The sequence below is a fragment of the Monocercomonoides exilis genome, assembly GCF_001643675.1.
Source record: "Monocercomonoides exilis strain PA203 chromosome Unknown scaffold45-810774, whole genome shotgun sequence".
Classification (NCBI taxonomy): Eukaryota; Preaxostyla; order Oxymonadida; family Polymastigidae; genus Monocercomonoides; species Monocercomonoides exilis.
In genome coordinates, this window is record NW_027150590.1 from 120,001 (window position 1) to 134,016 (window position 14,016).

General features: G+C 34.3%; 2 protein-coding genes across 2 annotated transcripts in view; both read left to right on the top strand.

Moving 5' to 3' along the window:
* Positions 1 to 4,129, top strand: part of MONOS_11560fu11561 (uncharacterized protein) — a gene marked incomplete at both ends in the record, with an annotated part of 4,726 nt that extends 597 nt beyond the window's left edge. The window contains one exon of the mRNA XM_067864101.1: positions 1 to 4,129. This exon is cut by the window's left edge and continues 453 nt beyond it. Coding sequence (XP_067721704.1) covers positions 1 to 4,129 — 4,129 coding nt within the window.
* A 608-nt stretch (positions 4,130 to 4,737) lies between these two features.
* Positions 4,738 to 6,414, top strand: MONOS_11562 (uncharacterized protein). Its single transcript, XM_067864102.1, has 3 exons — positions 4,738 to 5,063; positions 5,148 to 5,285; positions 5,383 to 6,414. The coding sequence occupies exons 1-3, from the start codon at positions 4,979 to 4,981 to the stop codon at positions 5,742 to 5,744; spliced, it is 585 nt and encodes a 194-aa protein (XP_067721705.1). The 5' UTR covers positions 4,738 to 4,978; the 3' UTR covers positions 5,745 to 6,414.
* Positions 6,415 to 14,016: the final 7,602 nt, after the last annotated feature.

Here is a 14,016-nt window from a genome sequence, read left to right on the forward strand (position 1 = left end):
GATTTATGAAAATATTGCGAAAAATGAAAAATTCAAAGAAAATGAAAGAGAAGGAAATCAAAGCCAAATAGTGGAGAAGACGAAGACGATTGAAGAGCTTGATGGAATAATTAAGCAAAAAGCGAACAAAATTGAAGAAATGAGCAAAAGACAGAGAGAGAAAATGGAGATGATAGAGGAAGATGAGAAGAGGATGAAGAAGATGTTTGAAGAGACGAGGAAGAAGGAAATGACAATGTTGGAAGAAGTGAAAGAAGAAATTGAGAAGAAAAAAAGGGAGAAAGAGGAAGAAGAGAAGAAAATTGAAGAGATTAGAAGAGGAAGAAGAGAAGAAGAAGAAGAGGGAAAAGAAGAAATAAAGAGAGAGAAAGAAGAAATAGAAGAATTGAGAGAAGAAAAGATGAAATTGAAGAAAGAAATGGAAGAAATCAAAGGAAAAATCGAAAATTTGGAAGAAGAATATGAAAAAAGGGAAGAAGAATATGAAATTTTGAAGGAGAAAATAAAAGAAGCGAAAAATGAAATAGAAAAAATGAGAAGAGAAAGAGAAAGAGAAGAAGAAGAAGAAGAAAGAGAAAGAGAAAGAGAAGAAGAAGAAGAGAGAGAGAGAGAAAGAGAAAGAGAAAGAAGAAAAAGAGAAAGAGAAAGAGAAAGAAGAGAAGAAGAAGAAAAAGAGGAATTTATTTCTTTGCCAGAAATTGAAGAAGAAGAAGATGGAGAAGAAGAAGAAAGAGAAAGAGAAAGAGAAGAAGAAGAAGAAATAAAAAATTTTGGTAAATGTCAAATTATTAGACAAGATTCAGTTTATTCTTCTTCCTCCTCCTCTTTTCCTTCTTCTTCTCTTTCTTCTTCTTCTCCTTCTTCAAATAAATTAATTTCTTCTTCTTCTTCTTCTTTTCATCCAAATAATTCGAACAACATTTCTGAAACTTTATTTTCGCTTTCTCAATCTTCTTTCGATATTTCTTCTTCTTTTCCTTCTTCTTCTTCCTCCTCCTCCTCTTCCTCCTCTTCTTCTTCCTCTTCTTCTTCCTCTTCTTCTTCTCTTTCTACTAATTTCATTTCTTCTTCTTCTTCTCATCCATCTTCTTCATTAGATACACCTCGTAATCCAATTGTTTCTATTTCTTCTTCTCTTTCTTCATCAAATTCTTCTTCTTCTTCTAATTTAATTTCTTCTTCTTCCTCCTCCTCCTCTTCTTCTTCTCTTTCTTCTTCTTCTTCTCCATTTAATTCAATTTCTTCTTCTTCCTCTTCTTCTTCCTCTCTTTCTCCTTCTTCTAATTTAATTTCTTCTTCTTCTTCTTCTTTTTCTCCTTCTCCTCAGAAAACAAAGTCAAAATTGCAATTTTCTTCTCCTCTTCCTCCTCGTTCTCCTATTCGTTCTTCTCTTCCTTCTCTTTCTTCTCTTTCTCCTTCTTCTTCTTCTTCTTCTTCTTCAAATTCAACAGAAATTCAAATAATTCTTCAAAATTTGATTGGAAAAATGCAAATTTTGAAGGAAAAAGAAGAAGAAATTCGGAAAAAACATGAAAATTTGACAGAAAAAAGAAGAAAAATTGAAATGAAAAGAAGAAAATGGAAGAAGAAAGAGGAAGAAAATGAGAAGATGAAGAAAGAAATAGAAGAAAGAGAAGAAAAAGAAGAAGGAAAAAGGAAGAAATATGAAAGAAAAGAAGAAAATTGCAAAGAAAAAGAAGAAAAAGAAGAAGAAAAGAAGAAATTTATTCAAAAATGGAAGAAAGAAAGAGAAGAATTGAAGAAAGAGAAGAAGAAATTGGTTGAAGAAGCAAAAGAAATAAATGAAGAAATTCATTTTCTGATTCAAATGAAAAAGGAAATAAAGAGAAAAGAAGAGAAAATGATGGAAGAAGTTGAAAAACTTCGGAGAAATAGAATAATTATTCCGAAGGCAGTTGAGGAATTTTGCAGGAAAAGGAAAGGAAGAAAATTGAGTTTGAGTAGAAATGATTTGAGGGGGAAAGAAGAAGAAGAAAGAGAAAAAGAAAATAAAGAAGAAGAAGAAATTCAATTTATTTCACCAAAAGATGACAAAAATAACGAAAATAATACAAATAATTATAATTTACGAAGTGGACTAAATAGGAAGTGCAAAACACACAAGGAGAAGTTGGATGAATTGAATGAAGAATTTCCTTCTTTCATTCAGAAAGCACAAAAACAAATGAAAAACTCGAATTATTTCTCTTCTCCCATTTCATTTTCTTCTTTGCCAAATAATACACCAATCATTTCATCTTCTCCTTCTTCTTCTATTTCTTCTTCTACAAATTTAATTTCTTCTTCTTCTTCTTCTTCCACTTCATTTGATATTTCTGATCTTCCATCTGATTTCTCCTTCGATCCATCAATCAAACCTCTTTCTGCTTCGACTCCTTTTTCTTCTCATAAAAATATTTCTTCTTCTTCTCTTTCTCCTTCTCCTTCTTCTCCTTCTTCTTTCTCTTCTTCCATTAGATCTTCAATCTTTCCTTCTCCTATTTCATTTTCTTCTTCTTCTTCTTCTTCTCTTTCTCCTCTGAATTCTTCTTCATTTCAAAATCATACAATTATTCATCCTCTTTCTTTATCTCCTTCTCCTCTTTCTTCTCCTCTTTCTTCTTCTTCTTCTTTTTCTCCTTCTCCTTCTTCTCATTTAATTCGTTCTTCTTCTTCTTCTCTTCTAACTCCTCCTCATTCATCTTCTCAAAAACAAATGCAGAATTTAAATGTGGGACGATCAAAAATCCGGAGAAATATGATGTTTCGGAGAAATATGAGAGAAAGAAGAGGAAAAGGAAGGGGAAAAGGAAGAAGATGGAGAAGTTTAGAACCAAATGAAATAAGAAGGAGAGAGAAAGAAGATGATGATGAATGTTATGATTATTATGATGATTATTATGGTGAAGAAGAAGACGAAGAAAAGGAGGAAGAAGAAGAAAATGAAGAAAATGATGAAGAAAAAGAGGAAATTTCATTATTTTCTGATAGTTTTTCAGGAAGTTTAAGTGAAGAAAATGAAATGAGAAAAGAGAGAAAGAAGAAGAAAGAGAAGAAAGAGAAAGAGAAAGAGAAAGAGAAAGAAAGAAAATTGATATTAAAACAAAAGAAAAATCAAAAATATGAAAGGAAAGGAAATGAAAGAGGAAAGAGAAGAACAAGAAGTGAAACAAGAGAAAGATATGAAGAAGAAGAAGAAGAAGAAGAAGAAGAAGAAGAAGAAGAAGAAGAAAGAGAAAGAGAAGAAGAAGAAGAAAGAGAAGAAAGAGAAGAAGAAGAAGAATTGTTAGAATTGGAAAGGAAAATGAAAGAACTGAAAGAAGTGATGAAGATGAAGAAGAAAGAGAAGAAAGAGAAAGAGAAAGAGAAAGAGAAGAAAAAGGAGGAAGAGAAAGAGAAAGAAGAGGAAGAGAAAGAAGAAATGATGAAAGAGAAGAAGAATAAATATAAAGTTGCTATATCAAATAGCATAGAAAATGAAGGAGGAGGAGGAGAAGAAGAAAGAGAAAAAGAGAAAAAACACGAAAAACAAAAAAATTTCAAAAAAAATGAAAAAAATACATTTTTCAATCCAATTTTTGATATGCATTTATCTTCAAATAGAAATTCTATTCCAAAATTTTTGAAAGATTTATATATTCATTCTAATTCTTCTTCTTCTCTTTCTCCTTCTTCTTCTCTTCCTTCTTCTCTTTCTCCTTCTCTTTCTCCTTTCCCTTATTCTTCTCTTTCTTCTTCTTCTCTTTCTTCTCTTTCTCCTTCTTTTCCTTTATCGTTTCCTCTTCTTCCTTCTTCTTCTTCTTCTCTTAAATCTGATCTTCTTTTCCCTTCTTCTTCTTCTTCTCCTTCTTCTTCTTCTCTTCCTTCTAATTTAATTTCTTCTCTTTCTCCTTCTCCTTCCTTCCCTTTTCTTCCTTCTTCTTCTCTTCCTTCTTCTTCTCTTTCCTCTTCTCCTCTTCCTTCTCCTTTATCTTCTTCTTCTAATAATAATAAATTAATTTCTTCTTCTTCTTCTTCTTCTTCTTCTTCTAATTCATTCAGAATGAATTTATCTCCAATTGACCAATTTTTTGCTTCTCAAATGAAATTTGTGGAGTCAATGAAGAGAAAGAAAGAAAAGATGAAATGAAAAGAAGAAAGAAAAGAAAGAAAAGATGAAAAGAAATGAAGAAAGAAAAGGAAAGGAAAGGAAAAGAAAAAATAAAAGATGAAGAAGGAAGAAGAGGAAAGATGAAATGAAGAGGAAGAAGAAATTGAAATAGAAAAAAAAAAAAAGAAATGACAAGAAATGAAATGAAATGAAATATGCATTTTTCACCTTCCTGCAGCATTTAGAGGAAAATTGATTACAGTTCATAAATTTCTAATTCCATAACAAAATTGCATTTTGATTCATATTGTTTGCATAGATGTGAATAAAAAAAGAATGAAAATGATTTGTTGTATTTTCTTTTTTTTTTCAACTTTTTCTCTGCTCATTAATTCTTTTATATATGTGCGTTTACACACACATATTATGGATATTATCAACCATCCATTTTTTCAAAAAGTTCATTTATCAAATACAATTCTACAAATTTTTTTTTATCGTGCATAATTTAAACATGCAAACAATGAACATTCATCTTTATATTTAAAAAAAGAATAAATATAAACAATAAAATGAACAAATTTTATAAATAAAAAAATAATTATTTTATCCAATTGATCGAAGATTTGGTTTATGCAATCAGATCAAATGAAAACAGAAAAAGCGGAAAGCATGTTGAGAGAAGTTTTGCAGCCTGAAGCAAACATGGCACACAGCACCCTCTGAGGGGTGCGACCCTATCCTTGAGGTGGTACGGGTGCTGAGCCTCTGGGGTGTCTGGGAAATGGGGCAGCGATTAATCGGCCAGATGGCTGTGCCTGCACATGGAACATGTTTGTGATGCCTCTTTCTATGCGCTGTGCCTGCATAGTGTTGTGAGTCAGCTATATGAATGGGCTTGTGGGGCAGCTTGGTGCCGGTGGGTGTTGTTGTTTGTTTTCAGAATGTTATCTAATCTGCCAGGGTGGTGGAGGTGTGCCATTTTGTTTGCCTCTCGAGGGAGCCGTTAACGTGTTACACCTTTTTTATTTCTATTTTTTCGGATTTTATTTCTCAGCAGGGCGCAGCTGGGGATGTTTTGCAACAGAAGAATTTTTCGATGATCCGGGTTCCTGGGTGGGCCAAAACGGCGGGGAAGGGGATGGGAGCAATGGAAACGGCGATTGGGAGGGGTGCAGCGTGGAGACGATGGGCTGTGGCAGAATTTTGTTTTTTCACCTCAAAGGCAGTTATTGGCAGCTGTGGCAGCACCAACACAAATACGGATGATTTTATTGAATAACTTCCTTCAGACCTGGGATTTGCCGTTATTTCAGCCAGCATAATTATTTCGACTCCAACTGTCACTCGTCGCACTGAAGACGTTGTTGAAGAGATCGAAAGAGAATTCGTCCCAACCACACTCACTGCCTTCCCTTTCCCTGTTATTATTATCTCCTTTTCCCCAACACTGATCGTCTTCTCTTCACTCACATGCCTCCCACCCAGCACTGTGATTGTCGAGCTCAGTTGCGCCATGCTCGACCCCACTGCATGCCCCACGGTCTTGCAAGGTGCAGACTCGCTCATCCCACACAGATTGCTCGAGTCATCTCCACTCACCCCAACATATATTGTTTTGTCCTTCAACCATCCCTTCTTTTCTGTATGTTGAAGGCTATTACCATTATAGCACACTCTCTTCTCATTGCTATTCGTTGTGTATGATTCAAAGAACGGGTTATTCGAAGAAAAGTGATTGTAATTGTCTTGAAAAAACACATCGTGGCCATATGGAGTGGAATTACTGCAACTGCAATCATGGAAGAAGAAGAAATAGCAATAAAGGTTGTTGCTTGGAGCTATTTGTTGGTTTGGATTGAAACACAATCCTCCACCATATGACACTGCTGAGCACGAAATAAATTGGAGGCTCCTCATTTTGAATGCAGTTGGGACACTTTGGCAATACATCCCTCCACCACTTGAATATGTTAGAGAGCACGAAGTGAAGAAACACTCAAACACACAAGCGCTCTCCCCGTTCCCACTTTCTGTTCCAATACAGGAAGATCCAGAAACTTGAAAAGAATCGAGATAAAGTCCTCCTCCCCAATTACTTGCATTACATTTCTGGAATTCGCACCCACTGATCCTGACACATGTTGAAATCGAATAAATGTCAATTCCTCCGCCTTCGTAGTTCTGTGCTGTGCAAGCGTTGAACGAAGTATTCTCGACCGTAATGGAACGTATTTCATATGCTGTTATTGCTCCTCCGCCATAAAACGCATAGCAGTCGTTGAACGAGCAATGCTTTACAGAAAGTGTTCCTGATGACAGACCGTATATATTGATTGCTCCTCCATTTGAAGCGCTATCTTCATAATCTTCATTTTCTCCAGTTGTTTTTGACCCATTCCACACACACCAAGTGAACGAATTCGCCCCATCATCTGTAATCTTCTGTCTCGCTGGTTTCGATAAATTCCCCTCACTCCCTCCTATTGCGACATTCTGAGAGCGATAGCATCCGATAAACGAGGTATTCGAGGCATCCAGGGAAGACGAAGGGCTATTGAGCGAAGGCAGAAGGTTTTATAGAAGGGAATTGACAAAAGATGAAGAATCTTGTTGTTTAGCTGAGATGTTAGAAAAGACCAAAAGAGAGCGCGATGCAAGGGATATGACGAGCAATGGAAGAATGGATGTGAAGAAATGCAAAAAGAAGAGAAATGCGTCTCGCCCTCCGAAAGCGCTGTCTCCTTCTTCTCTTTTTATTTTTATCATTGTTGTTGAATGAATTGTTATATTTCTCAAATTTTTATTGTTAAAATAATAAGACAGTTGATGTTATTGAAACGCATTAGTGGTATTTTTTTTTTTTAATTCTTTTAATTCAAAGCAAATTTTGAGAGTTTCAAAAGCTAAATGCCAATGGCCAAGATGCATTCATTCTTTTCTTTGAAGGCACGTTTGGAATCAAAATTTATTGTTTCCTTTTTATTTTATTTATTGAATATGAAAGTGAATGAAATGATGAAGATATTTTGGATTAACAACAATCGTTTTTTTGTTTTGTTTGTTTTGTTTTTATCGAAATATTTGAAATATGTATTGATTGAATATTTGCAGCAAATAGAAATGAATAATACTTTTAATTCGTTTCATTTTCATTTGATAATTTTGAAGCAATATTTTTTATTCTGTAGAATGTTTTTTGAAATCATATGTTTTTTCAGAGTGTAAATAATAACAAACTTTTTTATTATTGAAGTGGATAATTCATGTTTAATAATTCTGTCCATTGCAATTATCACAATAACATCTGTTAAAGATATTCAATAGAGAAAAAATACTTTTCAAATCGAGTAACACTTTTATTTTTTGTGTTCATCTTCTTGTTTCATTTGACAAATTGTCAAACAGAATTTTTCGTAAAAAAAATATGATTTCTCCAATAATTGCCCATTCATATCCCAAAAAAAAATTTTTTTTTGCGTTTAATATTTACAAAGAAACCAATAATTTTGTTCAGATTCATTGTCGTTTCATTTTGTTTTGAAACAGTCATTTACACATATTGCTATTCACATTTGGTAAACTTATCATTCAGCAATGAATAACTTATTGTTCAAATTTGGTGAACTTATCATTCGATATTGTTGAACAGATTCTTCCACAAAAATTCACTTATCATTCAGAACCAATAATTTTGAATGTTTTCCAAATGAAATAATATTTGTGAGAAACAAATTTTTGTTGAGTACCAGAAAGTGCTGCTAATGTTATATTTTGTCATTTTTTATTTTATTGAAGGGGAAGGTGTCATATATTTCAATATTTTGTTCACAATTTTGAGAATATCTAATTTTTCAGAAAATATTTCAAATTGTGAATTCAGTTGTCTAATTTTTTTTGAAAAATTCCTTTTGTTTAATATTCAAATAATATGCAAATTGATTATATTCATCAAATTTCCGTTTCAACTCACAAAACTTCACATTAATGAATATAATATCATTGTCAATTTTTTGTTTTCATAACAGCAATATTTGATGAGTGGGAACAAAAATTTGATCGAAATATGAAAATTTTATTTTATTTGAATACACCATTTATTATTCAAATTTGGTAAACTTATTATTCAAAATTAATAAACTTATTATTCAAAATTAATAAACTTATTATTCAAAATTAATAAACTTATTATTCAAAATTAATAAAATTGAGTATTTTTTGAAAAAAAAATTTTGTATTAAGCCTTCCTTTGATTGAGTGTCGAAAAGTGATTAAAATATCATATTCCGTCAATATTCAAAATGCAGATGAGAAATTGAACCTTTAATTTTTTTATTTGTGAATAAACATGAAAATTTCCGATTTTTCAGAAAAAAATCATCATCATGGAAATCGGATTATCTTTGAATTATTTCACCTCACATTGTCAGATTTCACATTATTCATTCAAAAAAATATTGTAGGCATCAATATAAGTTCATGAAAACTTTTTATTTGCACAATCAAATAAGTCAATAAAAGCACTTTCTTAATTTTTAATTTGTTTTTATCGATCCTCTGGATATATTTAAATGAAAATATAATATCTTTATTGCGTAATGTGAAATCTAACAATGTGAGGTGAAATAATTCAAAGATAATCCGATTTCCATGATGATGATTTTTTTCTGAAAAATCGGAAATTTTCATGTTTATTCACAAATAAAAAAATTAAAGGTTCAATTTCTCATCTGCATTTTGAATATTGACGGAATATGATATTTTAATCACTTTTCGACACTCAATCAAAGGAAGGCTTAATACAAAATTTTTTTTTCAAAAAATACTCAATTTTATTAATTTTGAATAATAAGTTTATTAATTTTGAATAATAAGTTTATTAATTTTGAATAATAAGTTTATTAATTTTGAATAATAAGTTTACCAAATTTGAATAATAAATGGTGTATTCAAATAAAATAAAATTTTCATATTTCGATCAAATTTTTGTTCCCACTCATCAAATATTGCTGTTATGAAAACAAAAAATTGACAATGATATTATATTCATTAATGTGAAGTTTTGTGAGTTGAAACGGAAATTTGATGAATATAATCAATTTGCATATTATTTGAATATTAAACAAAAGGAATTTTTCAAAAAAAATTAGACAACTGAATTCACAATTTGAAATATTTTCTGAAAAATTAGATATTCTCAAAATTGTGAACAAAATATTGAAATATATGACACCTTCCCCTTCAATAAAATAAAAAATGACAAAATATAACATTAGCAGCACTTTCTGGTACTCAACAAAAATTTGTTTCTCACAAATATTATTTCATTTGGAAAACATTCAAAATTATTGGTTCTGAATGATAAGTGAATTTTTGTGGAAGAATCTGTTCAACAATATCGAATGATAAGTTCACCAAATTTGAACAATAAGTTATTCATTGCTGAATGATAAGTTTACCAAATGTGAATAGCAATATGTGTAAATGACTGTTTCAAAACAAAATGAAACGACAATGAATCTGAACAAAATTATTGGTTTCTTTGTAAATATTAAACGCAAAAAAAAATTTTTTTTTGGGATATGAATGGGCAATTATTGGAGAAATCATATTTTTTTTACGAAAAATTCTGTTTGACAATTTGTCAAATGAAACAAGAAGATGAACACAAAAAATAAAAGTGTTACTCGATTTGAAAAGTATTTTTTCTCTATTGAATATCTTTAACAGATGTTATTGTGATAATTGCAATGGACAGAATTATTAAACATGAATTATCCACTTCAATAATAAAAAAGTTTGTTATTATTTACACTCTGAAAAACATATGATTTCAAAAACATTCTACAGAATAAAAAATATTGCTTCAAAATTATCAAATGAAAATGAAACGAATTAAAAGTATTATTCATTTCTATTTGCTGCAAATATTCAATCAATACATATTTCAAATATTTCGATAAAAACAAAACAAACAAAACAAAAAACGATTGTTGTTAATCCAAAATATCTTCATCATTTCATTCACTTTCATATTCAATAAATAAAATAAAAAGGAAACAATAAATTTTGATTCCAAACGTGCCTTCAAAGAAAAGAATGAATGCATCTTGGCCATTGGCATTTAGCTTTTGAAACTCTCAAAATTTGCTTTGAATTAAAAGAATTAAAAAAAAAAAATACCACTAATGCGTTTCAATAACATCAACTGTCTTATTATTTTAACAATAAAAATTTGAGAAATATAACAATTCATTCAACAACAATGATAAAAATAAAAAGAGAAGAAGGAGACAGCGCTTTCGGAGGGCGAGACGCATTTCTCTTCTTTTTGCATTTCTTCACATCCATTCTTCCATTGCTCGTCATATCCCTTGCATCGCGCTCTCTTTTGGTCTTTTCTAACATCTCAGCTAAACAACAAGATTCTTCATCTTTTGTCAATTCCCTTCTATAAAACCTTCTGCCTTCGCTCAATAGCCCTTCGTCTTCCCTGGATGCCTCGAATACCTCGTTTATCGGATGCTATCGCTCTCAGAATGTTGAAGTCAATGGGACTGAAGGGAATCCATCGAAACCAGCGAGACAGCAGATTACAGACAATGGGGCGAATTCGTTCACTTGGTGTGTGTGGAATGGATCAAGTACAACTGGAGAAAATGACGAATATGAAGATAGCGCTTCAAATGGAGGGGCAATCAATATATACGGTCTGTCATCGGGAACACTTTCTATAAAGCATTGCTCGTTCAACGACTGCTATGCGTTTTATGGCGGAGGAGCAATAACAGCATATGAAATACGTTCCATTACGGTCGAGAATACTTCGTTCAACGCTTGCACAGCACAGAACTACGAAGGCGGAGGAATTGACATTTATTCGATTTCAACATGTGTCAGGATCAGTGGGTGCGAGTTCCAGAAATGCAAAGTAAGTGGTTATGGAGGAGGACTTTATCTTGTATCTTTTAATGTTTCTGGATCTTCCTGTATTGGAACAGAAAGTGGGAAAGGAGAGAGCGCTTGTGTGTTTGAGTGCTCATTCACTTCGTGTTCTCTTACAAATTCTTATGGCGGAGGGATGTATTGTGTAACTGTTCCGGCTGCATTCAAAATGAGGAGCCTCCAGTTTATTTCGTGCTCAGCAGTGTCATATGGCGGAGGATTGTGTTTCAATCCAAACCAACAAATAGCTCCAGACGACAACATTTATTGCTATTTCTTCTTCTTCCACGATTGCAGTTGCACAACAACTTCCACTCCATATGGGCATGATGTGTATTTTCAAGACAATTACAATCACTTTTCTTCGAACAACCCGTTCTACGAATCGTATACAACGAATAGCAATGAGAAGAGAGTGTGCTATTTATACAATAGTTATCAGCATACAGAAAAAAAGGGATGGTTGAAGGACAAAACAATATATGTTGGGGTGAGTGGAGATGACACAAACAATCTGTGTGGGATGAGTGAGGCAGCACCGTGCAAGACAGTGGGGCATGCGGTGGGGTCGAGCATGGCGCAGCTGAGCTCGACAATCACAGTGTTGAGTGGGAAGCATGTGAGCGAAGGGGAGACGATCAGTGTTGGGGAAAAGAAGATTTCTGTTGTTGGGAGAGGGAAGATGGTGAGTGTGATTGGGACGAATTCTCTTTCGATCTCTTCAACAACGTCTTCAGTGCGACGAGTGACAGTTGGAGTCGAAATAATTATGCTGGCTGAAATAACGGCAAATCCCAGGTCTGAAGGAAGTTATTCAATAAAATCATCCGTATTTGTGTTGGTGCTGCCACAGCTGCCAATAACTGCCTTTGAGGTGAAAAAACAAAATTCTGCCACAGCCCATCGTCTCCACGCTGCACCCCTCCCAATCGCCGTTTCCATTGCTCCCATCCCCTTCCCCGCCGTTTTGGCCCACCCAGGAACCCGGATCATCGAAAAATTCTTCTGTTGCAAAACATCCCCAGCTGCGCCCTGCTGAGAAATAAAATCCGAAAAAATAGAAATAAAAAAGGTGTAACACGTTAACAGCTCCCTCGAGAGGCAAACAAAATGGCACACCTCCACCACCCTGGCAGATTAGATAACATTCTGAAAGGAAACAACGACACCCACCGGCACCAGACTGCCCTACAAGCCCACTCATGCAACCCCACCACAACATTTTGCAGGCACAGCGCATAGAAAGAGGCACCACAAACATGCTCCATGTGCAGGCACAGCCATCTGGCCGATAAATCGCTGCCCCATTTCCCAGACACCCCAGAGGCTCAGCACCCGTACCACCCCAAGGATCGAATCACATCCCTCAGAGGATGCCGTGCACCGTGTTTGCTTCAGGCTGCAAAACTTCTCTCAACACGCTTTCCGCTTTTTTCTGTTTTCATTTGATCTGATTGCATAAACCAATTCCTCTATCTATTAAAAAAGTATTTTTTTTTGTAATTGTCAATATATTTTTAATAATATTTATAAAGAAGAAAAATGCCATTTCCCCTGGTTTCTGTGTCCAGACTCCCCCAAATCCATTTTCTCAGCCTTCACAAAAGAATTCATTTGCCCTGGCTCCTTCACAAAGGCAATAATGTGTATTCATTCCCTTGCATTTTTTCACACAGGGGAATGTCACTCAAACAGACAGATAAATAAATATGTTTTGAATGAAACTGAGCGAAAAAGAAATCAACAATGTGAATGAAAACAAAACAGAGAATAATGTGCTTGAAATTTCTCTGAAAAATTACAAAATAATTTTTTTGTGAATTTTGAAAGACATTTTCAATACCTTCATGCATATCACAATTCAAATGCCCCCTTTCCTTCATCTTCCTTCTCTTGTTCCAACAAGCTCCACACCCTCCCAATGTTCTCCATTTCCCTCTTCTTTCCTCTCCCTTCCAAAAATACAACTGCCCCTCAACCTCACTCAACAAACACATCTGCTCCATGGGGCATATGCCCATCCAGCATCCTTTCTTCAGCTTCATCTTCACCCCCCTCCGACAGCCTGCCACTCATCATCCTCTCTCATTTTTTCTGTCTGCATTTCCCAACTTTTCTGCTCCGAAACACACAGCTTCTGTCACCTCCATCAGCATTGCCAACAACCTTGCTGAGCGTGGAATCATCACACCCACAACCACTCCTCACCCCATTTCATTTGCCCAGCCACACCATCTTCTCTTCACCTTTCTTCTTCCTTCTTCCTCCTCCCTTTCCATTCCATTCCATCTCAATCCCATGCCTCTCTGCTTTTCTTCTTTCCTTCTCCCTTCCAAACACCCCTCCAAGCAGACTGCCAACTGCCCCTTCCATCGCCTTCCTCTTCCTCTTCCTCTTCCTCATTGCAAAACAGACACATCTCCATCACACCCAACAACATTCATCCCCCCTCTTTTTGCTCATTCACAGGCACACATTCCCCCAAAACACAAATATCAAAAGGGAATACCAAAGACAATGCAACCTCCTCCACACACATTTTCCAAAGTGATGGATGATGATCAGCCACACCACAAGACAAACAACAACTCATATAAAAAAATGATTAATAAATCAATTTTCACTTCTTTCCTTCCCTTCGCAAACTGAGTTTCATCCATCAATCCTCCTTGCTCTTTCACCATCATTCCCCTCTGCTCCCTTCTCCCAACTCGTTCTGAACGAGACATCTCATTCCTCCATCACCCTCAAAACTCTCCAGTTTCTCCATTCTCCACAAATGCATCCTTCCTATTTTCCCAGATGTCTGATTGCAAAAGAAAACAAACTGCATTAGCCAGCCCCACCATTTCTATCAGGAAAAGCTTCTCTCCATATCCTCAAATACAGTTTAAGAACCCATCACTCATTTCAAATGGAACACACATTTGAATTGAGACTTGTGAGATGGACAAAGAATGTGTATCCTGCTCAAAATCCAC

What these genes read in the sequence shown, in the direction of transcription:
- MONOS_11562 (XM_067864102.1), top strand. Translation starts at nt 4,979, where the DNA reads ATGAATGGGCTTGTGGGGCAGCTTGGTGCCGGTGGGTGTTGTTGTTTG. An exon ending in AATCTGCCAGGGTGGTGGAG is followed by an intron (nt 5,064 to 5,147) that starts GTGTGCCATTTT and finishes TTTATTTCTCAG; the next exon opens with CAGGGCGCAGCTGGGGATGT. An exon ending in CAGCGTGGAGACGATGGGCT is followed by an intron (nt 5,286 to 5,382) that starts GTGGCAGAATTT and finishes AACTTCCTTCAG; the next exon opens with ACCTGGGATTTGCCGTTATT.